The sequence below is a fragment of the Panthera tigris genome, chromosome D4, assembly GCF_018350195.1.
Source record: "Panthera tigris isolate Pti1 chromosome D4, P.tigris_Pti1_mat1.1, whole genome shotgun sequence".
In the NCBI taxonomy this organism is placed as follows: domain Eukaryota; kingdom Metazoa; phylum Chordata; class Mammalia; order Carnivora; family Felidae; genus Panthera; species Panthera tigris.
The window spans coordinates 81,560,300-81,584,601 of NC_056672.1; the positions used below are offsets into that span (position 1 = coordinate 81,560,300).

Below are 24,302 nucleotides of genomic sequence, written 5' to 3' on the forward strand. Positions count from 1 at the left end.
TCCCTATAACTTTTACTTTTCCTGTGAGTAATCAACAGGCATTTGTTAATATTAATGACCACCTGGTACTAGGTGCTTAATATGTGGTACTTTGTTTCTAAAGTAACATAATACTTTGTTTATATAATTCTCTCAAAAATTCTGAAAACTAAGATTTACTATTATCCTTATTTTGCACGTAAGGAAATGGAATCTCAGAAATATGAATTTGCCCAAGGTCACACAGCTAGAAATTGGCAAAGAGGGTCTTAATCTGGTTCTGAGAGTTAGCTGTCTGAGCTCTATTCTGTAATCATCTCTGTGCATTTAGTTCCCATAAAGCATTTTGAAGTGCAAAGAAAGCACACGTATTGTTTTGGGAGAAGTTAGAGACACAATTTAAAGTCTACCTTGAGAGCCAGTTAAATCATGTGTTAAAGCTGGGAAGGGTGGAATTGTTCTCACTGTTTGAGACTTCTCTATAACTAGCAGTCTTGAGACTTGTAGTTTACCTTCTAAGTCAACGCTGCTTAAGGTGGAGGAGCAAGTAATAGTTTGGAGAACTCTTCTACCCTTAAACTCAGCAATAAAAGTAAAACCCACCATAAACTGAGAAAGACACTCTATTTTTATGAAACCAGAGAATGGTCAAATGCTGAATCTGAATGCTGTGCATTTCAAAGAGTATTTACCGGTTACAGAGAAATTTGGGCCCAACTGAAGGATAATATCATGTCTAACATCTAGTTGTAATCTATAGCAGGCATACATTTTTCAGTGTAACTGAGGAGTTCAGAGGACCTCCAGTGATAGTTGCTAACTAGGAGACATGAGGGCCAATGGCGGACCATGAGAGAGGGAACACTAGAACACAAGCTCTGGGAAGGAAGAACATGTATCTTTTTTTTGCCCACGCTGTTTCCCTAGTGTGTAACACCATTCCTGGTATGTAATAGATGCTCAGTAAATATTCGTGGGATGGGTACCCCTGCTGCGATCCATTCCTATAGTGAAAAACTAATGACAGGACCATGTTGCTGAAGAAAGCTGTGCAGACATGCCATCTTTTAATTCTCTAACATAATATATGGACCAAGGAGACCCATCCTGTTGTCATGTGTTTGCTCCCTGGAAAGAAATGTCCATGGTCCTGTAGAGAGGCTCCTTATTCCATAGGACATTTGTGCTCCCAGGACTGGAAGCCAGCAGATATAAAGGGGAGGTGTTCAGAAGCAACATTTTGCATCTGAGGTTGCCTGCTCCCTTTCTACCCATACCCCTGCTGTAGGTACATGGAGTTGTAACCACATATTTCAGACTACTGTCCACATATGTTGAAAGCATCCAAACCAGAAAAAGACAATTTGATAAGGCAGATATTCCTGATCTCTTTAAAGGAATTGTCATCTCTTGTACATCTTAGTACATTTTTTATTGCTACTATTCCTCAAAGAGTTGTATTATATTGATATTTGAATGAGTGGAGAATTACGTGAGACCTTAGAAAGTAGGGTGAATTCTGACAAAATAATGAAGTTGGGGAAGTTTATCTTCATGCCCTTGAGCCTTTATCTTTTCCTTATTGATCCTCCCATTTGTCCCAAAGGAGGTCTCATTTACACTCAGTCTGCGTCTTCCCTATCTTACCATGAAAACTGATGATAATGTCTAAGGCATTAGAATGTACAGATGTTATAAGTATCATGGATTTCTGAGCTGTCACTAGTTGAGATGCAAATTCATCATGTAATCATTACAGGTATAAAGATCATTACAGGTATCATTACAGGTATAAACTTTGTTTAGGCAGGTTAGGCCAAAAAACTTAGAAACAGCATTGGTGAGGACACATGTAAGCAAGTACCATTGTACTCAACAGTGGAAATGTAAATTGTAGAGCCATTCTGGAAGGCAATTTGTCAGTAAGTTACAGAATCCTTAAAATTATGCATTTTAGCCCAGGATCCACTTCTGGGCACATACCCAATGAAAGCAAGAGATATATTCATCCTGACACTATTTGTAGCAGAAAATGGAAAACTACCTAAGTGTCCAACAAAAGAAGATTGATTAAGTAAATGTCTTAGTCCATGTTTCCCACCCGCCCCCCCCCCCTTCATGATAACTTCTAAAAATTCTTTCACAGGCCTTCTTTATCAGTGTCCCTTTTTTTTTTACTGTCTTCCTATCTTATAGTCTTTAAATTCTTATTTGAATTTACTTTTCTTAATTACTAGAGTTCAGTTTGAAATAATTCATTTTGATCCTTTTTGATATTTTTGTGCTTTCTGTTATAAATTAATGCATGTCAGTGTAGAAAATTTAGTCATAAGAACATAGGGGGAAGAAGGAAATAAACCATAACTCCGTTACTCAGAGACAGTAATTGTTAGTGTCTTAGCATAATTTATTCCAGACTATTTTGATCATAACAAAGATTTATCAGCTCTTGATATTTTTACTTTATGTGGCATTTTGCCAGATTATTAATGTAAACACATGTCAGTGTGTAATCACATTGTAAACATCATGTATCATAATTTATTTAGCCACTCTCTGCTCTACTCCTGTTGGACACTTAGGTGGTTTGTAATTTTTTTTAACTGTTGTAAATAAGACTGGTACATATTTTCATAGATAAAGCTGTTTGCTTTGGAAGAGGAAAAAGAAGATACCATAATTTGAGTTTTACCATTTTATAATTAAATGGCTCTTTTCCTCAGTTGACATAATGTGGACCTCTATGGAAAGCTAAAGAAATAAAGAGATCACAGCAACATTCTACCTAGGACCATTTTCATTTTCTTTGTATTTACATTTATATGCTAAAAGAAATTATGACTTCATCCTCCCAGTAAAATCTTTCAAATTTGACTGTTATGTTTCCATTCATTCTTCTGACTAGCATAGCCACTTTTGTTATCCTTTTCTGTGTGTTTTATTAAAGATAATGATGAACCCCTCTTGAGTGGATTTGGTGATGTATCCAAAGAATGTGCAGGAAAAATTCTTGAAACATGGGGAGAACTGCTATCAAAATGGTAAGTTAGAATAGTTCTCCTTTTCATCTGTAATTCTCATTTTCTGGGTAGGATATCTTCCCTTAACTACAGTATTCAATTTTGGAACTATTCAATTCTGGAACGTATCATAGAAACCAAAATATGAGGTTTATATTCTAGAATCTCTGTAGCCGTTTTAAGGGTAAGTAGTGAATATCTGCAGTCAACTTTCAGAATATCAGAAACCTAATAGATTCTCATTGCTGCAGAAAATATTAATTCAGACATGGAATATATGAAAGGAATAAATCAACAAAGATGGCCTTTTTATTGATGCACTTAGGAACCACTGACAAAGATAATACACAACAATTAAGACAGTACACCTTTATCAGGGAAGTTTGGAGGATGCTTACACAATGCGTAGAGCCACAGTAGAGGCCTCGGGTGGGATTTTTCCTTATCTGTGTTATGTACAGCAGAGTGTTTTGAATGTGCTGCATACATTGGCTGCTCTAACAATTACTTTTCCTACAAACACTTGTAAGATTCAGGAATTTCTTGTCAAGAGAAATTCTGTGCTCAAGAGATAGCTTGACAACATTGTTAAGCACTATCCTGTAGACTGTCTAAAAAGGATCTACAGGTATTTATACTAATACTATACTAATACTATACTAATTTCAGGTATTTATTAATGAGACCAGAGACACTCTGGTAAGTCAGGTTGGTGAGACATTTATGTAGTTCCTTTTTCCTCTCTGTAGGATGCCAGTATATGCTGGGAAAAAAAGCTTCAAAAGTGATGTGAGCACTTCTCTAATTTCTGACTTTCTGGTTGTTAGAATTGTCATGTGAGTTCCCCGTGGGCCTGTTACTTTGGGGTCTGATTTTCTCAGAAAATTTAACTGTTGAAGCCTTTCACTCTGTTCTTAGAAAACCATGTTTCGGCATTTAAAAAATCTTCCGTGTCCTTAAGGAATGGGACTACAAATGGGCATCATCTGCTTCTAGCTCTCTCACATCTCTCACAGTGTGAGAGCTTTACACTTCTGGTGAAACGTGCTCCACATTGGGAAATGTCAAATGTGTACAGGAGGAGAATGCAAACCAAAGCATGGTTTGTCTTTACACAAGTGCTTTTAATAAATGAACTCTGCAAAAGCCCCCCTGGGATATAGTTCTCATTTATATTTGATATTCCTTTAGCAGTCAGGAGACAGACCTGCTGATGCTCTCGTCACAATTATATTTTCAGTTCAGTGAATTTGGAGTGTTTGGACTGCTGCTGGCAGGCATTTCATCTGAAGAAAAAGGTTTCTGCTCTAAAATAGAAATGTAATTGAATCTTGACATGGTTACATAACACTGTATTTAAAATCATTTAGATACAGCATTTAGACTCTAGGTTTTATTGGATGAACTCAGCAGCGCTTTATACAGTTGTTTGGAATTTGTTTTGTTAACAAGTTTTGTTTCTTCAGTTTTTGAATTTTTTAAATTACGTCCTTGTCCCATTTCCTCAAATATATTAACTGAGTTTACATTTTTGTTTAGGGCGTTTAAAACTGTTTTTGCTGGTTTGGGTCATATCTTCAGAAATGATAATGCAGTCTTTTTCTTTAATTCATTTCATCACTTTTTTCCATCATAGGAAACATGGCGATATTGTGGAGTTTTAGAGCCTAGTAGACCTGGCTTCAAATCCAACCTCTTTTACTTCCAAGCTGTATGGTCTTGGGCAAGTCACTTAACTCTTCTGAGTCTCTTTCTTCATTTACAAAATACACAAGTCTTTCAAATTGCCATTCAGGATTATTGTAAATTAAAAATAATGGATGTTGTACTAAGTAGCGATGGTAGTAAGAATTAATAAATTTACCATATGCCAGGCATTGTGCTAAGTTCCGTGTTTTATTTCAGTTACAACAACCTTATGAACTAGTATCCATTTATGCAGATGAGGAAACTGGCTCAGAGATTTAGTCAGCAATTTTAGTTAGTAAATGGCAGACCTAGAATTTTTAACACAGGCAAGTCTGATCCTAAAGCCGGTTTGTTTAATTCCACATTAGATTTTAGTGGCAGTATTAGCAGCAGTACATTTGAGCTCTAACTCTCCAAGTTCATTTAAACGTGACTCTTAGTGCAGAAGATAACTAATGTTGGTATAAAATAGTGTGTTGAGGTAAAAATATGATCAATGACAAAATTATTCTGAAAATAATTTACCAATATAAATTAAGCTAGGGTTAGCAAATAAACCTAGGGTTAGGCTTATTGTTTCTGTAAAGGGCCAGGTCATATATATTTAGGCCATAGATACATATAGGTCATAAATATTAGGCTTTGTGGTGCAGTAATTTCTCTCACAACCACTCAACTCTGCTGTTAGAGGGCAAAAGCAGTCATAGATGATACATAAACAAAAAAGGCTGTCTCCACAAAAGTTGATTTATAGAAGCAGGCAGTGGGCCACATTTGGTGCACAGACCATAGTGCATCAATCTTTAAATTAAGTAACAACTGCTTTTGTTCTTTCTGCCCCCAACCCTTCAACTTTTATATAATTTTTTTTCCCAAGCAAAGACAAAACTATGTTGAATTGTCTATAGCTACTACATTAGGGTACTAGCATCACAGAATTAACCATTTTTAAACATACTGTGCCTTATTCTGTAGAATTCTAGGAACGTTTTGAGAAAAATCTGAGTCCTTTTTGTATTTTGAGAGTGGTCATTTTGTATCAGTAACTTACTGTTTAAATTTGATAGTCACAGGAGCCATTTCACATCAGAGTCCTGCTTTACTGACTCAGTATTGGTAGCTCTCAAATCACAAAGCAGCTATGATATCAGCGCATTCATAGGTCTTAGAGTTTGAGGACTACCTAAGTCATTTAATCAACTTCCGTGAACTTCTTTCTCCATCTGTAAAACTGGAGATACTGGCCACCTACCTCACATGGTGGTTGTGAGAATCGAGTAAGATTTCATGCAAACCACTTTGTAAATTGGTACCTACATTTCAAGATAAGTTTTCTTTTCCCCACTTTATAAATGAGATAAATGAACCTCAAAGACTTTAATAATTTATTTTGATGTTACAATAGTCCAGTCAAAACTTCCTTATCCATCATAATCATTCAAAAATATTACTTGAAGCAAGGTATCACAAAAGCCGCTAAAAGTTTTATTTTTATATTTAAATATTTATTTTAACTTAGAATACTATTTTAACTTAGAACATATAAATATTTAATTCACTTGTGAATTTTGATGCAGGGCCAAGCCCTTATCTTTGGCTATATGTCCAGTGATTAGAATTTTGCTGTGTTTTTATTATATAAGCCACAACCATAAAGTTATGGTTTCCAGTTTTGATTTTTTTTAATTCTTTTTTAATGTTTATTAATTTTTGACAGAGAGAGAGAGAGAGAGAGAGAGCATGAGTAAGGGAGGGGCAGAGAGAGAGAGGGAGACACAGAATCCGAAGGAGGCTCCAGACTCTGAGCTGTGAACACAGAGCCTGATGCGGGGCTCAAACTCATAGACCGCGAGATCATGACCTGAGCCGAAGTTGGACGCTCAACCGACTGAGCCACCCAGGCGCCCCTTGATTTTTATTAAAAAATTTTTTTTAAGTACAGCAGTAATTTAAAGATACTTAGAAAACAGTCTAGCTGCACAATTCTTTCCTCCACCCAATCTTTTACAGTTATCTTGGCCACATCTAATTCAATACTTTTTTTCTTTATTAGTATGTTACCTTTATTAAGTCTTTAAAAACCTTTTAGTTTAGTTTTCATAAAAATAATACTCTTTAGGGGCTCCTGGCTGGTTCAGATGGTGGAATGCACAACTCTTGATCTTGGGGTTGTGAGTTTGAGCCCCACGTTGGGTGTAGAGAGTACTTAAAAACAAGATCTTAAAAAAGAAAAAAAAAACACTCTTTAGAGAATCTTTAATGTGCTTACAGATTATGGCTTTCTTTTTAGGCATCTCAATTTGAGTGTGAGACCAAAGCAGTTGTCGTCCTTAGTAAGAAGTGGTGTTCCTGAAGCTCTGCGAGGAGAAGTCTGGCAACTGCTAGCAGGTTGTCACAACAATGACCACCTGGTAGAAAAGTACCGAATTCTCATTACAAAGGTAAGGGGCCGAGAATTCAGCCTCAGCATTTAATCCTTTTAGAAATTTGTTATGAAAAGATTATTGTGGCTATTTGATTTCAATTTTATACAACAGCCCAAAAGTTGTTTCTAGCGTTGGCACAAAAAGAAAAGGAAAAAGGTTTTTCTTCCTTGACTGACTTCACCTTGGAGGCAGAGGATGGCCTCTGTTCATTGTGTATCTAAATCCTTTTTGACCATAATTGCATGTTCAGTCAGATCATTTGTGCCATGCAATATGAAACACTGTCTTTTGTTTATTTGAATTGTTTTCACACTTCACAGAAATGTGCTCTTTCTAGGTAAGGCCTAGTTCTAGTTTCTACAATAGGAAGAACATGATTTTTATTCTCTTATACTGGAGTCCCTTTTAGCTCATTCCTCTAAAATGAAGAATTCTCATTTTTTATAGTATTCCCTCTCAAGTTCATGCATTCCTTAAGGTTTTGCAAGCAAAACAACAAAAACTATTCTTGAACAGCATACAAGAATTTAATTTTCTTCAATATTAAGTGATGCTTCATGCCTTTGTGCCCGTCTCATTGGTTTCAATTTTTGTTTTTATTTTCTCACACTGTTGAAGTATTTCTCTTTGGAAAGCAGTTTCTCCATTCCCAAACCTGGGTTATGAATGAATTGCTCAGAACCTTGAATAATACCTAAGAATTTTTTAGTATGACAAAAGGTGGGACTTGTTTTAAAAATATATTAAAACCTTCGATGAATAATATCTCCATAAAACTCTTACTGTAAAAAAATCTTATGGGGAAGAACAACGTTTGAACATGAAATTGGACCTCTTACCAGAACATGACTTTTATTTGATGACAATATTCGTGTTCTTCTCATTTTATTTCTAGACAGATGTTTTTTCTTTCAAGAACTAATATTCTGATTTTTTTCCATTGTTGCTGTAACTATTCAAACAGCATTAACTGAGTGCCTGTCAAAACCACAGTGCAGGAGCTAGGAGGTGAAACCTATTGATTGCCGAGTAATACTCCGTTGTATATATATACCACATCTTCTTTATCTATTCATCAGTCGAAGGACATTTGGGCTCTTTCCATACTTTGGCTATTTTTGATGGTGCTTCTGTAAACACTGGGGTGCATATGCCCCTTCAAAACAGCGTACCTGTATCCCTTGGATAAATGCCTAGTAGTGCAGTTGCCGGGTCGTAGGGTAGTTCTATTTTTAATTTTTTGAGGAACCTCCATACTGTTCTCCAGAGTGGCTGCACCAGCTTGCATTCCCACCAACAGTGCAAAAGAGATCCTCTTTCTCCACATCCTTGCCAGCATCTGTTGTTGCGTGAGTTGTTAATGTTAGCCATTCTGACAGGTGTGAGGTGGTATCTCATTGTGGCTTTATTTGTATTTTCCTGATGATGAGTGACGTTGAGCATTTTTTCATGTGTCAGTTGGCCATCTGGATGTCTTCTTTGGAGAAGTGTCCATTCATGTCTTTTGTCCGTTTCTTCACTGGATTATTTGTTTTTTTGGGTGTTGAGTTTGATAAGTTCTTTACAGATTTCGGATAGTAACCCTTTATCTGATACATCGTTTGCAAATACCTTCTCCCATTCCATCAGTTGCCTTTTAGTTTTGCTGATTGTTTCCTTCGCTGTGCAGAAGCTTTTTATTTTGATGAGGTCCCGATAGTTCATTTTTGCTTTTGTTTCCCTTGCCTCCGGAGACTTGTTGAGTAAGAAGTTGCTGCAGCCAACGTCAAAGAGGTTTTTGCCTGCTTTCTCCTAGAGGATTTTGATGGTTTCCTGTCTTACATTGAGGTCTTTCATCCATTTTCAGTTTATTTTGTGTATGATGTAAGAAAGTGGTCCAGGTTCATTTTTCTGCATGTCCAGTTTTCCCAGCACCACTTGCTGAAGAGACTGTCTTTTTTCCATTGGATATTCTTTCCTGCTTTGTCAAAGATTAGTTGGCCATATGTTTATGGGTCTATTTCTGGGTTTCCTATTCTGTTCCATTGATCTGAGTGTCTGTTTCTGTGGCATAGTTTTGATTATTCTTAAACTTCATTTAAATGCAATCATACAACATTAAAAAAAAAATTAGAAAAAAATAAATGCAATCATACAATAATGCAGCTCATACCCGTTTGAGTGGGACTTCTTTTGTTCATCTAATTTGGGAGTGTATCAGGAGCCCGTCTTTCTCTTTTTGTTTTCATTTTTTTAATTGCAGAGAGTATTCCATTGTAGAAATAAAGCTCACTTGAAAAAAATCTATTTGCTATTATAGGTATTTAGTTTTGCTTTGTTCTTTTCCAGTTTTAGCCATTGTGAACATTCTTGCATTTAGCAAATGTTATGGTGTGAATGTTTGTCTCCCTCAAAATTCATGTGGTGAAATTTAATTTCCAAAGTGATGGTATCAGAAGGTAGAGCCTTTGAGGGGCACCTGGGTGGCTCAGTATACTGAGTGTCCGACTCTTGGTTTTGACGTCAGGTTCCACACTAAGCATGGAGACTGCTTGAGATTCTCTCTCTCTCCTTCTGCCCGTCTCTCCCACTCACCTGCATGCGCTCTCACACTCTCTCTCACACTCTCTCTCTCTCTCTCTCTCTCTCTCTCTCTCTTTAAAAAAATGCGGGGCACCTGGGTGGCTCAGTCAGTTAAGCATCCGACTTCAGCTCAGGTCATGATCTTGCGGTTTGTGAGTTCAAGCATCCCATGTTGGGCTCTGTGCTGACAGCTCAGAGCCTGGAGCCTGCTTCTGATTCTGTGTCTCCCTCTCTGCCCCTCCCTACTCGTGCTCTGTCTCTCTCTCAAAAATAAATTAACATTAAAGAAAACTTTTTTTAAATAAAAAATACGGTAAAAAATTTTTTTAAGATTGAGGTAAAGCTTTTGAGAGGTGATTAGGTCATGAGGACAGAGCTCTCATGATAGCAAATAGTGCCCTTATGAAAGAAGCTCTAGAAAGATCCCTCACCACCTTCCATCATTTGAGGGCACAGCAAGAAGTCACCAGTCTGCAGTGAAGGAGAGGGCCTTCATCAGATCCTGACCATGTTGGCACCCTGATCTTGGATTTCTAGCCTCCAAAACTGTAAGCAATAAGTTTCTGCTGTTTTTAAGCCATCCTGTCTGTGGTATTTTGTTATAGCGGTCCAAATGGACTAAAAAAGCAAAGTTTATATATGTTAATATATGTATATAGACAATAATATTTACATGTATATATGTGTGTGTATATATATATTTATATATTACTAATTTTAGGAGTTTTTAATTTATTCTGGACATGGGTTCTTTGCCAGGTATATGCTTCATGTTCTTAAATTTCGCATGTAATATTACTTTAGAGGTGTTTTGTTTTGCTTCTTCATAGACTAAATTTATGGCAGGAAACAGTGACTAGATTTATAGAATGAAGCCCCCCAAAACATTACCTTGCAAATAGAATTGATGAACATCTTTGTCATCACCTTGCTTTAATTATCAAGCTTGTCTTATAAGGGGATATATGTAGGGTTTTTCCTATGTGACTTTTATAATCCAGGGACAGGTTACCTTTCAGCAATAGAAAATACATAGGTATGTGTGTATTTTGAAGGTGTTTCTTATTTCTAAAAATTTTTGTAATGTTTATTTATTTATTTTGAGAAAGAGAGAGAGAAAGAGAGTGCGCGTGTGCAAGCAGGAGAAGGGCAGAGAGAAAGGGAGACAGAATCCCAAGCAGGCTCCATACTGTCAGCACAGAGCCCGACACGGGGATCTAACCCATGAACCATGAGATCATGACCTGAGCTGAAACCAAGAGTTGGACGCCTAAACGACTGAGCCACCCAGGCGCCCCAAGGTGTTTCTTATTTCTAAAAGCAGTGGAGTTTGAGGGCACTCTTCTCCCTTTTTTTTTTTTTTTAAGTTTTTTATTTTTTAGGTTTTAAGTTTTTTTATTATTTAAAAAAAAATTTTTTTTTTTAACGTTTATTTATTTTTGAGACAGAGACAGAGCATGAACGGGGGAGGGGCAGAGAGAGAGGGAGACACAGAATCGGAAGCAGGCTCCAGGCTCTGAGCCATCAGCCCAGAGCCTGACGCGGGGCTCGAACTCACGAACCGTGAGATCGTGACCTGAGCCGAAGTCGGACGCTTAACCGACTGAGCCACCCAGGCACCCCGGTTTTAAGTTTTTTTAAAGTGAGAACTTCAGATTTTTTTTTTCATCTCAAGAAGGGAAAAATAGTAGTAGTAGCTGCCCTTTTTGAGCACATATGTCACATGCTGAATTAAACACTTTATAACCATTATGTCATAAATCCAAAGAAAATCCCTGTGAAGTGGTAATTACTATTTCCATTTTAGAAATGAAGAAACAGAGGTTCAGTGAAGCTTAGTAATTTGCTTATAATCATTCACATAGTAAATGATAGAGGCAGAATTTGAACTCAGAGATGACTCTAAAGCTGGTTCTTTTCCATTCTCCCTACTTGTCTATCCTTGAACTTAAAATTTCTTTATACAGCCATGTATGTACTTACACAAAATTTCCTGTAGACGCATGAACACATTTGTTTTTATGTGTAGTTTTTTATTCAGTTACTCTTCTATTGGATTTCCTTTGCTTTTACTTTTGCTTCCAGATTTTAGCCTCTAAATGATGTTTTACTAAACATACTTAAACACGTTCTAAATCTCTTCTTTTTATGGAAGAGTGTGTGTGCAATCAGGAGTGTGCAATCAGGAGTGTGATTGCTGGATCAAAGGGTGACATGTTTTTTTAAGTGATTATTTAATTTTTATATTTAATTTACTTATGTCCAGCTTGATTTTCGAAAAGGCTGTTGCAGTTTATAGTTCACCAGCGGTGTAGCAAAGTACCTGTTAACCCATATCCCAAACAGTATTAGTTATCAGTAACTATTTAATTTTCTCCTGTCAGTGGATGTAAGTGATACCAGCATATCTTTAGTTTGCAGATCTCTGACTACTGGTAAATGTAAGCAATTTAGTCTTCTGTGAATTACCTCTTCATCTTTTTTAAACATATATTCTCAAAACCAGAGATGGAAGAAGATCACTTAGATAAGATAAAAATTATCAGGGTGCAAGTGTGGCTCAGTTGATTAAGCATCTGACTCTTGATTTCTGCTGAAGTCATGGTCAGCTCATGGGATCAAGCACAGAATCTGCTTGGGATTCTCTTTCTCTCCCTGTCTCTCTCTCTGTCCTTCCCCAGCTTGTGCTCGCTCTCTCTCAAAATAAATAAATAAACTTTTAAAAAAATCATTTACCCAAAAAAAGAACTCTGTACTCTATTATGTTTATTAATCCTTTATCTTCTTTATAAATATCTCTCTAAAACTTTAATTCTTTATTGACTTTACTGATGGTTTCATGCCTTACAAAACATTTTCAATTTTTATGTAGAAAAGTGTGTCTTGGTTAAGGTCTCTCCTACCTCTGAGTCTTTAAATGCAATTTCTGAGATTTTCTTGCAAGATTTTTATTGTATATGTTATATATTTATATCTTTAATCCATCTGGAATTTATTTTTGTACATGGCATATGATAGCGGCCCAGTTTTACTTTCTCCCAGATGGATAACCAATTGTGCTACTCCCATTTTCCTGCTGGATAGAACTGCCATCTTTGTTAGATCTTAAATTCTCATATATACTGGGATTGAGTTCTAGATTTTTCTGCTTATTGATCAGTTTGTGTGTCCCTATACCAATACTGTTTTGGTTTAAGAGGCTTTGAGTTATCTTTTTTCAAATCTTTTTTCACGGTTTCTTAATCCATATTTTTTTCTTATCTATTCTTTCATATATTTAATCTTCCATATAACTCTTAAAATCATTTTCTCCAGTCTTACCACCAGTGCCTCCCTGTAAGGTTATATAAGGATTCTAATTTGAATTTTATTTATTTTACATATTAATTTAGGCTATAAGTTACATTGTTGTAGTGTCTTTATATCTAAGAGATGGTATGTCTTACCACTTGTTTAGGTCTTATTTTATGTCTGTTAAAGGCTTTAGAGTTGCCTTCATATATATGTCTTGTGCCTTTTTTGTTAAATTTATTCCTAAGCATTATCCTAGAGCATTCTTGCTGTTGCAAATGGAGTATTTTTTTTTCCTTCTGATTTCTATTTCAAGGACCTAATTGCTACAATAGAGAATAGACATTGTTTTTTTTTAATTCTCTATCCATCTGCCTCTTGATATTTTTATTAGTTCCCCTAATTGGATTCTAGCATCTTTTGAGATTTTCAGGTATGCAGTAATATCAGCAGCAAAAACAGTTGCTTTTTTTCACTGTTCATGCAGACTGTTTGGTTTTCTTTGTATGTTAGAAACATCAAGACAGTGTTAAATGATGATGATGATGATAACCAGCATCCTTATCTAGTTCCTGATTTTACTTAAGGTGGTTTTAGTTTTTTTTTTTTTTTATTCTTTGGAAAGCATACTGTTCATTTCTTTGGTAAGTCTTAATTTTTATTTTTTTCACTTAAAATTTTTTTAATGTTTATTTTTAAGAGAGAGAGTGCAAGCAGGGGAGGAGTAGAGAGAGGGGGAGACACAGAATTTGAGGCAGGCTCCAGGCTCTGAGTTATTAGCATAGAGCCCAACACAGGGCTCAAACTCACACGAACCATGAGATCATGACCTGAGCTAAAGTTGGACGTTTAACCAACTGAGCCACCCAGGTGCCCCTATTTTTTATTTTAAAAAGTTTTTTCATGTTTATTTTTTGAGAGAAAGCGAGGAGGGGAGGGGCAGAGAGGAGGAGACAAAGAATCTGCAGTAGGCTCCACGCTGTCAGCACAAAGCCCAACACCGGGCTCAAACCCATGAACTGTGAAACGATGAACCGAGCCCAAGTTGGATGCTCAACTGACTGAGCTACCCAGGCGCTCCTGTAGGTTTTATTGTATTTAAGTGATTTTCTTCCATCTCTGGCTTTGAGATTTTATTAGGAATCTCTACTAAATTTTATTAAGAAGTGTTTTTTTTTTCTTTTTTAGCATTTAATGTGATTTTTACAGATTTGTAGTGGAATAGATATATAATCTATCAACATTATGATAGACTTCTTGATACTGAACTCTCCTTGGCTTCATGGAATAAATTTCTGCAGACCAAATACTCTTAGATTCTTTGTTTTCTATTCGTTCTGGCCTTTGACCAAAGGCTCCGCAATCTTGATCTCTAGATAGAACTTGTCAGACACATTGGGGAGGAACCTTAATAGGTAATCCATAGGGACTCCCTTGGCGCTTTTTTGTAAATTCTCAAGTTGTAAGACCTGAGCTGTTTGGGTCTGGTGAATCAAACTGCAGTTGACAATGGAGGGAAAAGGAGACACTTTCTGGTCTCCAACTTCCAGAATCCACTTCTGGCCCTTCTTTCTTTTGATTATTTTTAACCTTTTATGCTATTGACTCTCTATTTATTTATTTAGTTTGCTTAGTAGCAGAAATTTATGTCAAAATTGCTTCCTTATATTTCTAATTCCTTTTATAACCACTCAGCCTTGTGTTTTCTGAAACCTGTTTGCTTTATTTTCTCTAGTGGTTTTATTGATAAACTTTTGTTATAAGAATCTTTTGCTATGAATTTCAAGTTTGTATCCAAAATCTAAATTAATAAAAAGTCCATGTAACCATTCTTTACATTTTTAATTGTTTGTCCAAGGGAGGTCCTAGAGGCCCAGCCACATTTTACCAGTCTGGAAATTTAATTTAAATTCTAATTAAAATTCCATTATTATGCAGATTGTTTTGGTTTTAATTGAAAATATCTTTGGTAGACTTGGCAGTAGTGAAAGATTCAATAATATATAGCCTTAGATCCTAGAATAAAAAGGAAGTCAGTTTAGCAAAAAGAGCACTGGCCTTGGAGTTAGGAAGCCTGAGTACTATTCCAGCTCTGCCACTAGCTTATATGAACTCAAATGAGTTCTTGACTTCTGACCATTCACTTCCTCTTCTCTTAAATAAGTTTGCTAAAGTAAATGGTTGATTTTCCTTTTAGCTTGAACATGCTGGAAAATTAGATATATAGCATGTTTGAATCCTGCCTCCCAAAATAGCCCATGATTCTGTTTCACAGCCGAGTACTCCTGCTGTCTGCTTCTATAGGAAAATAGGTTTTGAGTAGACTTTTAAAACTATATTGTGTGCTCCCACATAGCAGTTGCTGTAGTAGGTCTGCTATAGACTGAATGTATCCCCCTAAATTTCATGTGTTGAACTCATAACCCTTACAATGTAATGGTATTTGGAGGTGGGCCTTTGGGAGATAACTAGGTCAAAAGAGAGCAGCTCTCATGAATGAGATTAGTATCTTTATCAAAATGACCCCAGTTAGCTCCCTTGCCCCTTCTGCCTTATAAGGACATAGTGAAGATGACCGTGGATCCTGATGGGATGCCAAATCTGCCAACACCTTGATTTTGAACTTCCTAGTCTCCAGAACTGTGCTAAATTTCTGTTGTTTATAAGTTATTCAGTCTGGTATTTTTGCTATAGCAACCTGAATGGACTAAGATACATTTTCTTCAAATTGGTATTTATGAAAATAATTTCAGGTCTCTATGTCCTATCTCTGTAATATCATGTCTCCTGTAGTGAGTTTCTGTAAGTCATATCTGCCCAGGGAGTTCTAAAGGTTTCCTGAATTATAAGACTGGAAACATAATAGGCCTGATCATATTAAAATACCTGATTTTTGATAATTTTTGATCTACATATAGGCAATTTTATATGCATCGACCTAATAAATAGGTGAATTAAACTGTTACCATACTAGGGCTTTACTTGAAAGATCTTCATTCAGAATTGCCTGTTGTCTTATTAGGCATTTGTTGTTTAGTCAGCCATAAATACCTTTGAAAGCCTGCTTGATGTCAGCCTTGTGGTAGGCTTCATGGATATGCCAAGAATAAAATATACCTGCTCCCTGTTTGGGAAAGACTATGGTTTAATGAAGGAAACAAACAATTAACTAACCAATTACAGTAAAGTTGTATGAGAGTTACAGAAGAGAAAATATATATTGTGGTGTGGCACATGACAAGGACTTCTCATCTAAGGATTTGAAAAGGTCTCTTGTTCAGAAATTACCAAAGAAGGGGATTGTTGGGCTGGGATAGGGTGCTTCATGGCACGTGTGATGTTAAAAATCAGTGGGAAAGCATGTGCCCAGGGGTGTGAGAGAGCTTGGCAATTTCATATAGTGTGAAAGGAAATAAGGCCAGAAAACATAGGTAGGGACCAGATCTTCGAAAGCTTAAATAAGTCATATTTGAGATTTCTGGCAATAGAAAGTCATTGAAGCATTTTAAGCAGACAAATCATATTCACATTTAGAAGGCAGTATGCAAAGTGGATTGGAGTATATGTCTGAAGCCAAATTGTCTTGATTCAAATCCCAGTTATACTATATTTAAGCCATTGACATTGGGCAGTTTAACATTAGAAACAGTGTTTCCTTATCTGTAAAATGAGAGGATAATTGTACCTTATTTGTAGAGTTGTTAGAATGAACTTAGACAAAACATTAGGTACAATTTATAACCCATAGTAAGTATAAATTATTGCTTAGTTACTGCTGTTATTTGTGTTACTATTATAGAATGGTCATTCCAGTTACTTGAATTAGAATGGAGTAAGACTAATTGAAGCAAAACCTGTTAGTGAGTTAGGCAAGAGATGATCGTGACTTGGATCAGAGCAGTGGCAGAAGGGATAAAGAAAGATATTATTTGAGAAGTTTCAGAGATAATAGAATCTTTGGAACTTAGTGATTGACTGAATATAGGAGATGAGAGGAGTAAAAGAAGAGTCAAAGGCCCTCAAATTTGTTCTGGAATGACATTGGTACATACATACCCACATTAGCTGCACTAAAATAATATGTTAATTAAATAAATCCACATTTAAACCTCATTTTTACCTAATAATAAGTAATGCCCAGAAGTGAATCTTACAGATTAGGGGAACTGAGATTGATCCTTTCTCATCTGTAATCATTAAGCCACTGAATAGGTTGAGAGAAGTATAAATATAATTTGGACAGTTTTTGTTTTGTTTCATCTTTCTGTCTTATTTCTTTTTTAGTTCTCTTTGTTGTTTTAATTATTTAGTATTAGGTTGAACCATACAGAAGTTACCAGTTTTACAGATCAGAAAATCTTTAACCAGAAATGAAATGGTTAAATGTTGGCCATCTTTACATGGTTCATCCAGTTATATTCTCATTCTGTAGGATTTTTTTTTTTTAGACAGAGACAAGCCAGGGAGAGGGGCAAAAAGAGAGAGAGAGGATCTTAAGCAGGCTCCACAGTCAACACAAAGCCTTATGCAGGGCTCAATCCCATGACCCTGGGATCATGACCTGAGCCAAAATCAAGAGTCAGATGCTTAACCAACTGAGCCACCCAGGTGCCCCTAATCGGGGCTCCAAGGGTCCATTTTGAGTTGAATTGACCATTAAAGACTGGAAGAAAATTGATGTGATGGCATAAGGACAGGTGGAACTGAACCCCATGAAGTAGGTGACTTAAACTTGGCATCATCCATTCAATGTGGCTCTGGGAGGACATCTTGTGGCCAGAGTTTTTGTTAACTTTACCAAAACGGACATGTTATATATTATTTTGGCTGTTTTTTTTTGAAAACCTAATTATAAAACTAGTGCAATTGGCCCTTGACCAATGTGTGAGTTAGAGGGCATGAGCCACCGACACATTTGAAAAACCGTAACTTTGGACTTCCCCAAAACTTAACTAATAGCCTACTGTGGACTGGAGGCCTTACCAATAGCATAAACAGTTGATTAGCACATGTTTTATATGTGTATTAAATACTGCATTCTTATAATAAAGTAAGCTAGAGAAAAGGAAATGTTATTTAAATCATAAGGAAGTGAAAATACATTTATAGTACTATACCGTATTTATTGAAAAAAATCCACTTATAAGTGGATCCATGCAGTTTAAACCCATGTTGTTCAAGGGTCAACTCTACAAAGAAATTAGGAAATCCAGAAAATACAGAAAAACGTAAAGAAAATTAAAAATCATTTTTAATCCCACCTACCATCCACTGAAAAGTAGAGTTGATTTCCAGTGTTTCCTTCCAATCATTCATATATATATATATATATACACACACACACACATACACACACACACTATATATATATATACACACACACACACACACATATACACACACACACACACTATATATATATACATATATATACACACACACACACACATACACACACACAAAGAAATGCTATTTTTTAAAAAAATTGTATCTATATCTATACACATATATACATACATAAGAGACTGCATTATTTTAAAAAAGAAATGTATAACGGATGGAGCTAGTATGCTGAACGAAATAAGAGAACCATATGATTTCACTCGTATGTGGAATTTAAGAAACAAAATAAACAAGCAAACCAAGAAACAGGCCTCTTAGCTATAAACAACTAAGTGATGATTACCAGAGGGGAGGTAGGTGGGGCATGGGTTAAATAGGTGATAAACACCAGATGTTGTATGGAAATGTTGAATCACAGTATTGTACACCTGAAACTACTATTACACTGTAAATTAACTGGAATTTAAATTAAAACTTAAAAAGGAAATATATATATATATATAGATTTTTTTTGAAGAAAGTATTTTTCTTTGATCTGAAACAAAACATTTGACTCTTGATTGATTTGATAAAGTGTGGCTCTCAGGCTTTTTTTTTTTTTTTTTTTTTTTTGAGTTTCCTATATGAATATTTTGATTATAGCCCCAAGAGAAATTTTACTAAAACAGAAATGAAGTTGGAAGAACTATTATTATGCTAGTGATAGTAATGTAATAGCTTGTATTTTTTATTACATTTTTAATTCTTTAAAGTAATCAGCCAACACAGTGTCTTTTTTATCACCATAATTGTCTAGTTTTATACATGAGACACCTGAGATGAAGAGAGAATAAATTACATGACAGAATTCACAAGTAGTTAGAAAAGTTTATACTAGGGGCGCCTGGGTGGCGCAGTCGGTTAAGCGTCCGACTTCAGCCAGGTCACGATCTCGCGGTCCGTGAGTTCGAGCCCCGCGTCAGGCTCTGGGCTGATGGCTCGGAGCCTGGAGCCTGTTTCCAATTCTGTGTCTCCCTCTCTCTCTGCCCCTCCCCCATTCATGCTCTGTCTCTCTCTGTCCCAAAAATAAATAAAAAACGTTAAAAAAAAAATTAAAAAAAAAAAAAAAAAGAAAAGTTTATACTACTGACTTTGAATGCTTTTTTTATTTATTGAAATATAACTCAGAAATCTTTCCTTTTTTCATTCAATATTAAGCACTCAAACAATGAGACTTCAAAAATAAAGTCTGTGGTAAATGTATAGAATAGTGAATAACCTGGTTTGTCTGGAAGGCAAGGTATTGGGGAGGAGGGTGGAATAGTGCGATCAGATTGGAAAGGCAATAGGGAGCCATTGACTCTTCTTAAACTTTGGATACCATAATAAAGCAAATGCTATTGGATATTTAGGCAGAAATGAATGGATCAGAAAAATGAACAAGACTAGAAGCCCAGACAATATTTAATGATGGCCTAAAGTATTAAAAACTGAATTAAGAGCCACCATAGAAATAGATTCCCGGGAACCTGGTGAGGGGGAGAGAGTGGTCAAAATGATTCCTAGGTTTCATAACTGAGTGCCTGAGAAAAAAGAATGTTGGAAAAAAAAAACAAAACAGGGTGATTTGTTGAGGAAAATGATTTTAATTTTGGACATGCTGTGGTTGAAGTCTACAGGATGTCCAGGTGGAAGATGTATATATAGTGTAGCAGGCAAATTAGAAATGGAAAAGAATGCTCAGGAGTGAAGTCAGGACTGGAAACATATAGGCAGAGAAATCATTAGTGTAGAGGGAATAATTGATGCCATATCACCATTCTATCTTTTCAGATACTTTCACTGCCTTGCATATGTATAGTCTTAATGCATTTGAGGAATGTGTGACAACAAAGTATCCAAGTGACTGTTGTGGGCCTCAGACCTGAGCATTCACAATAAGAGAAGCCCTTTAGGTATCAGAGGACCCCATCCTCAAGCAGTACAACATGGTTGGCGGAAAAGCACAGACTACTTAGGAAGGATATTTTAATTGAGAAGAAAAAGAGTAAAGTTATATACTCTCTATATGCTAAGTATTGATAAGCCCTTTGTATGTATACGCTGTCGCCTTTATTTTGCAACAACTCTGTAAAGTAGGAAGTACCTTATTTTTATAAATGATGAAACTTGAGTGTAAAAGAGGCTAAGTAATATAAGAGCAAGGATTTGAATCAGATGGGTGTTCAGTGCCATAGGGTTTTTTTTATATGCCACACTTTGCTATGTTCTCCAGTAAGACCTGTCAAATATATCTCTCAAGCTTATGTGCAATACGTTCTTCAGTTTCTTGCCTTCATGTAATAAGCACAGTGCTTTTGATCTTAAAATATAATTAATTCAGTTCTGATCATGGGTGGCTGTTTGCTTTCAATGAGAAAGCACATATGTAAAGCAAAAGTTAAAATTGGATCAGATAATGTGTATCTCTGTCCAGGTGTGCCGACTTTATAGAATACCTAGAAATGCCAACATTAGTTTATTTTCTTTTACTCTATTGGGTATGTGGAACTTTATTTAGAAGAATAAATTGAGAGTCCAAAGACACCTGGAGGAAAAAATACTAAAAAACACATTTCTAATTAGCTGAAAATTGTCACTACCAGAAGAGCCACGATGTAACTCCAACTTGCATTGTTTTAAGTAAGCACAAACAAGATTGTGTAATCTAAGATACATAAGCTAATTTGTACTGTGCATTTTACAGTTTTAAAGCCTGAGTGGAAATGGGTATATTTACTTGTCCATCATTTGTTTGTATATTTGTGTACCTGCTTTTCAGTAAACTAGAAGCAAGAAATGGTATCTCAAAACTGTGGAGGAGTATTGAATACAGAAACAACATGATTGTGTGCTGTTTCTTCAGTATTCAAAATGAGTGAAGTTTTCTTTATTTTTTCTCTTGAAAAACTGATTGTTTGCTTTGTTATTTTTGTCATCTATCTTAAAATTGGCCAGTATCCAGTGAATTGTGAGAGAAAATGCTAAATATTTAGCCTTCTAGCTAGAACTTCTTGTGCTGCTAAATTATGATTTCTCAGTTGCCCCGCACTGTTAGCACACTTTCATTCTTTAACATTGCTCTTTGTTCCTGAGGAAAATGCTATAAGAAAATAGGAATTTCCTCTCACCATTACGCCTCTGGCAGTGTGTTTCCATCTAATTCCTGGCTGGCACTCTGTCCAGGTTACAACCCCTTCTCATTACTAGCAGAGTCTAAATTCTGCTCATCTACTAAAAGGGGGATTCCAGACAGACGAGGAAACAGCTTTCAAACACTGCACTGCAGGCATATTAAGTTATTCCCCCAATGTGCAGTCGGGAAATCAGGGACCACTTCTCTGGCGATGAATTCTAATGAGCTGCTAAAGATGCCGAAGGGTGTGTGCACACAGACGTTTTCTTTCCCCTCCCCCCTTCTTCCTTTTCCCAAGCCCCCTCTTCTCCCCGTTTCCCCTCCTCCTCCTCCTCCTTTATCCCCTCCCTCTGTGTCTCAGTTCTGCAGTAAACGGAGCTGAGGCACATTCCTGCACTGCAAGGCTTTCTCTTAAGGATGTTTTGTGGCTTTTGTTTGGATTGCAGCATGCAGAATTACAGGTAACACTTTGAAATTGAGCTAGACAGATAAATTCTGTTGAAATGTTTTCGAAGAGGTGAAATAATTACATTGGAATCAGTGAAGAAAACGAGCTAATTCTATTAGTGGTAGTTATAGTAAGATATTTTCAGAAATGCCATAAGCAGATTCTTTTTCTCCCCCGAAAGGCTCAAATGAGAGGAAATGGGATTAGATTGATCTGGCTTGTGATGGATTTTGTTTTATGTTGATCATGAAACTTGCTGTTGTTTCTCTTCCTCTGTAAAGTAAGGACCAGTTATGTGGGGTGCTGCTGAGAGTAGCCATGAATAGTTGTACCGGGTGGGGTGGGATGGAGTGGGAGGGTTGATACTAGCCTGAGCTAGCCAGGTTCTTTGATTAGGGCATTGGATGCAAAATGTAAAATGCTCTCTCCTTTTCTTCTATCAGCTGTTCAGAGGAGACTCATTACAACTCTTGCTGAAGCTCCTAATCTTCCTCCCTTCTCTTCTGCCCCTAACCCCTACCCTCATTGGCCTGAAGACAATGTACCCAGAGTTTGCCTTACTCCCCTGGCGCTATGTGTATGGTAAACCTGGTACTATGGCCACATCTGGGACTGGCCAGACAACTGCTGCCGGTTCTCCCTATTCCAAGAAGGATTTAAAGGGGAATTACACTGCAGGCAATGCACCAGAGCAGCATCAGGAGCTTGGGGACTAAGGCTCCTCTGGCATTATTACAGACACACAGAGCTGACCGCAATGACAGCAGCTGCTCCTTTGAACTGTTGGCAGCAGCCAAGCGGCAGCATGAAGTGAGAGATCACTCCTGAGCTCAAGATGAACTCTACCTTGGATGGTAATCAGAGCAGCCGCCCTTTTTGCCTCTTGACATTTGGCTATTTGGAAACTGTCAATTTTTGCCTTTTGGAAGTATTGATTATTGTCTTTCTCACCGTATTGATTATTTCTGGCAACATCATTGTGATTTTTGTATTTCACTGTGCACCTTTGTTGAACCACCATACTACAAGTTATTTTATTCAGACTATGGCATATGCTGACCTCTTGGTTGGGGTAAGCTGCTTGGTCCCTTCTTTATCACTCCTCCACTACCCCCTCCCAGTAGAGGAGTCTTTGACTTGCCAAGTATTTGGTTTTGTAGTATCAGTTCTGAAGAGTGTCTCCATGGCCTCTCTGGCCTGTATCAGCATCGATAGATATATTGCCATCACTAAACCTTTAACCTATAATACTCTGGTTACACCTTGGAGACTACGCCTGTGTATTTTCCTAATTTGGCTATATTCCACCCTGGTCTTCCTGCCTTCCTTTTTCCACTGGGGCAAACCTGGATATCATGGAGATGTGTTTCAGTGGTGTGCAGAGTCCTGGCACACCGACCCCTACTTCACTCTGTTCATCGTGATGATGTTATATGCCCCGGCAGCCCTCATTGTGTGCTTCACCTATTTCAACATCTTCCGCATCTGCCAACAGCACACAAAGGAAATCAGCGAAAGGCAAGCCCGCTTCAGCAACCAGAGTGGGGAGACTGGGGAGGTGCAGAGCTGTTCCGATAAGCGCTATGCCATGGTCCTGTTCCGAATTACTAGTGTATTTTACATCCTCTGGTTGCCATACATCATCTACTTCTTATTGGAGAGCTCCACTGGCCACAGCAACCGCTTCGCATCCTTCTTGACCACCTGGCTTGCTATTAGTAACAGTTTCTGTAACTGTGTCATTTATAGTCTCTCCAACAGTGTCTTCCAAAGGGGACTAAAGCGCCTCTCAGGGGCCATGTGTACTTCTTGTGCAAGTCAGACCATAGCTAAGGACCCTTACACAGTTAGGAGCAAAGACCCCCTTAACGGATGCCATATCTGAAGTGATTCAGATATTGGATCACTGTGTGTGTGTGTGTGTGTGTGTGTGTGTGTGTGTGTGTGTGTGTGTGTTTGTGTGTGTGTGTGTGTTTCCTTTTTATCTCTTTGTATCCCTAGCTTACTAGGAGATCTGGGACAAAATAATTCAACTCTAAGCAGTAGCAAACAAATGATCCATTGAACATACCTTCTAAGTTTGCAGAAATTATTTTCTAAAAAGTGCTTTGAATCGGAGAATCAGGATCATGAAGATAAATTGCTCTTGGTTCCAGTTTTTGTAATGTCATGGAAATGATGACATTTTGAAGATTTAAAATAAATAAAACCATATCTAACACCTCTCTTCAGCTGGCATGACTGAACCTGGGTGTGAAAAGCGTCAGCATTTTTAAAAAGTCATTTTCCTGTCGCTTTTCTAGGCTCTTTCTGTTTGGGCTTCATGTGCAATTGAATTCTTTTAAGGGGAATATTAAAAAATAGTGATGAATTAACAGGATTTAAATTTT

General features: G+C 36.9%; 2 protein-coding genes across 3 annotated transcripts in view; both read left to right on the forward strand.

Moving 5' to 3' along the window:
* RABGAP1 (RAB GTPase activating protein 1) overlaps positions 1–24,302 on the forward strand; it is a 165,839-nt gene that overhangs the window by 70,670 nt on the left and 70,867 nt on the right. For both annotated transcript variants that reach the window (XR_001511510.2, XM_015543029.2), the window contains 2 exons: positions 2,927–3,020; positions 6,979–7,129. Coding sequence is in view for 1 of the 2 variants with exons in the window: in XM_015543029.2 (XP_015398515.2) it covers positions 2,927–3,020; positions 6,979–7,129 (245 nt within the window). In the remaining variant the exon portion in view is untranslated. The remainder of the gene's footprint in view (positions 1–2,926; positions 3,021–6,978; positions 7,130–24,302) is intronic.
* Positions 19,442–23,844, forward strand: GPR21 (G protein-coupled receptor 21). Its single transcript, XM_007094381.3, has 2 exons — positions 19,442–21,925; positions 22,356–23,844. The coding sequence occupies exon 2, from the start codon at positions 22,748–22,750 to the stop codon at positions 23,795–23,797; it is 1,050 nt and encodes a 349-aa protein (XP_007094443.1). The 5' UTR covers positions 19,442–21,925; positions 22,356–22,747; the 3' UTR covers positions 23,798–23,844.

Coding starts and splice junctions, on each gene's coding strand:
- GPR21 (XM_007094381.3), top strand. CDS start 22,748: ATGAACTCTACCTTGGATGGTAATCAGAGCAGCCGCCCTTTTTGCCTC.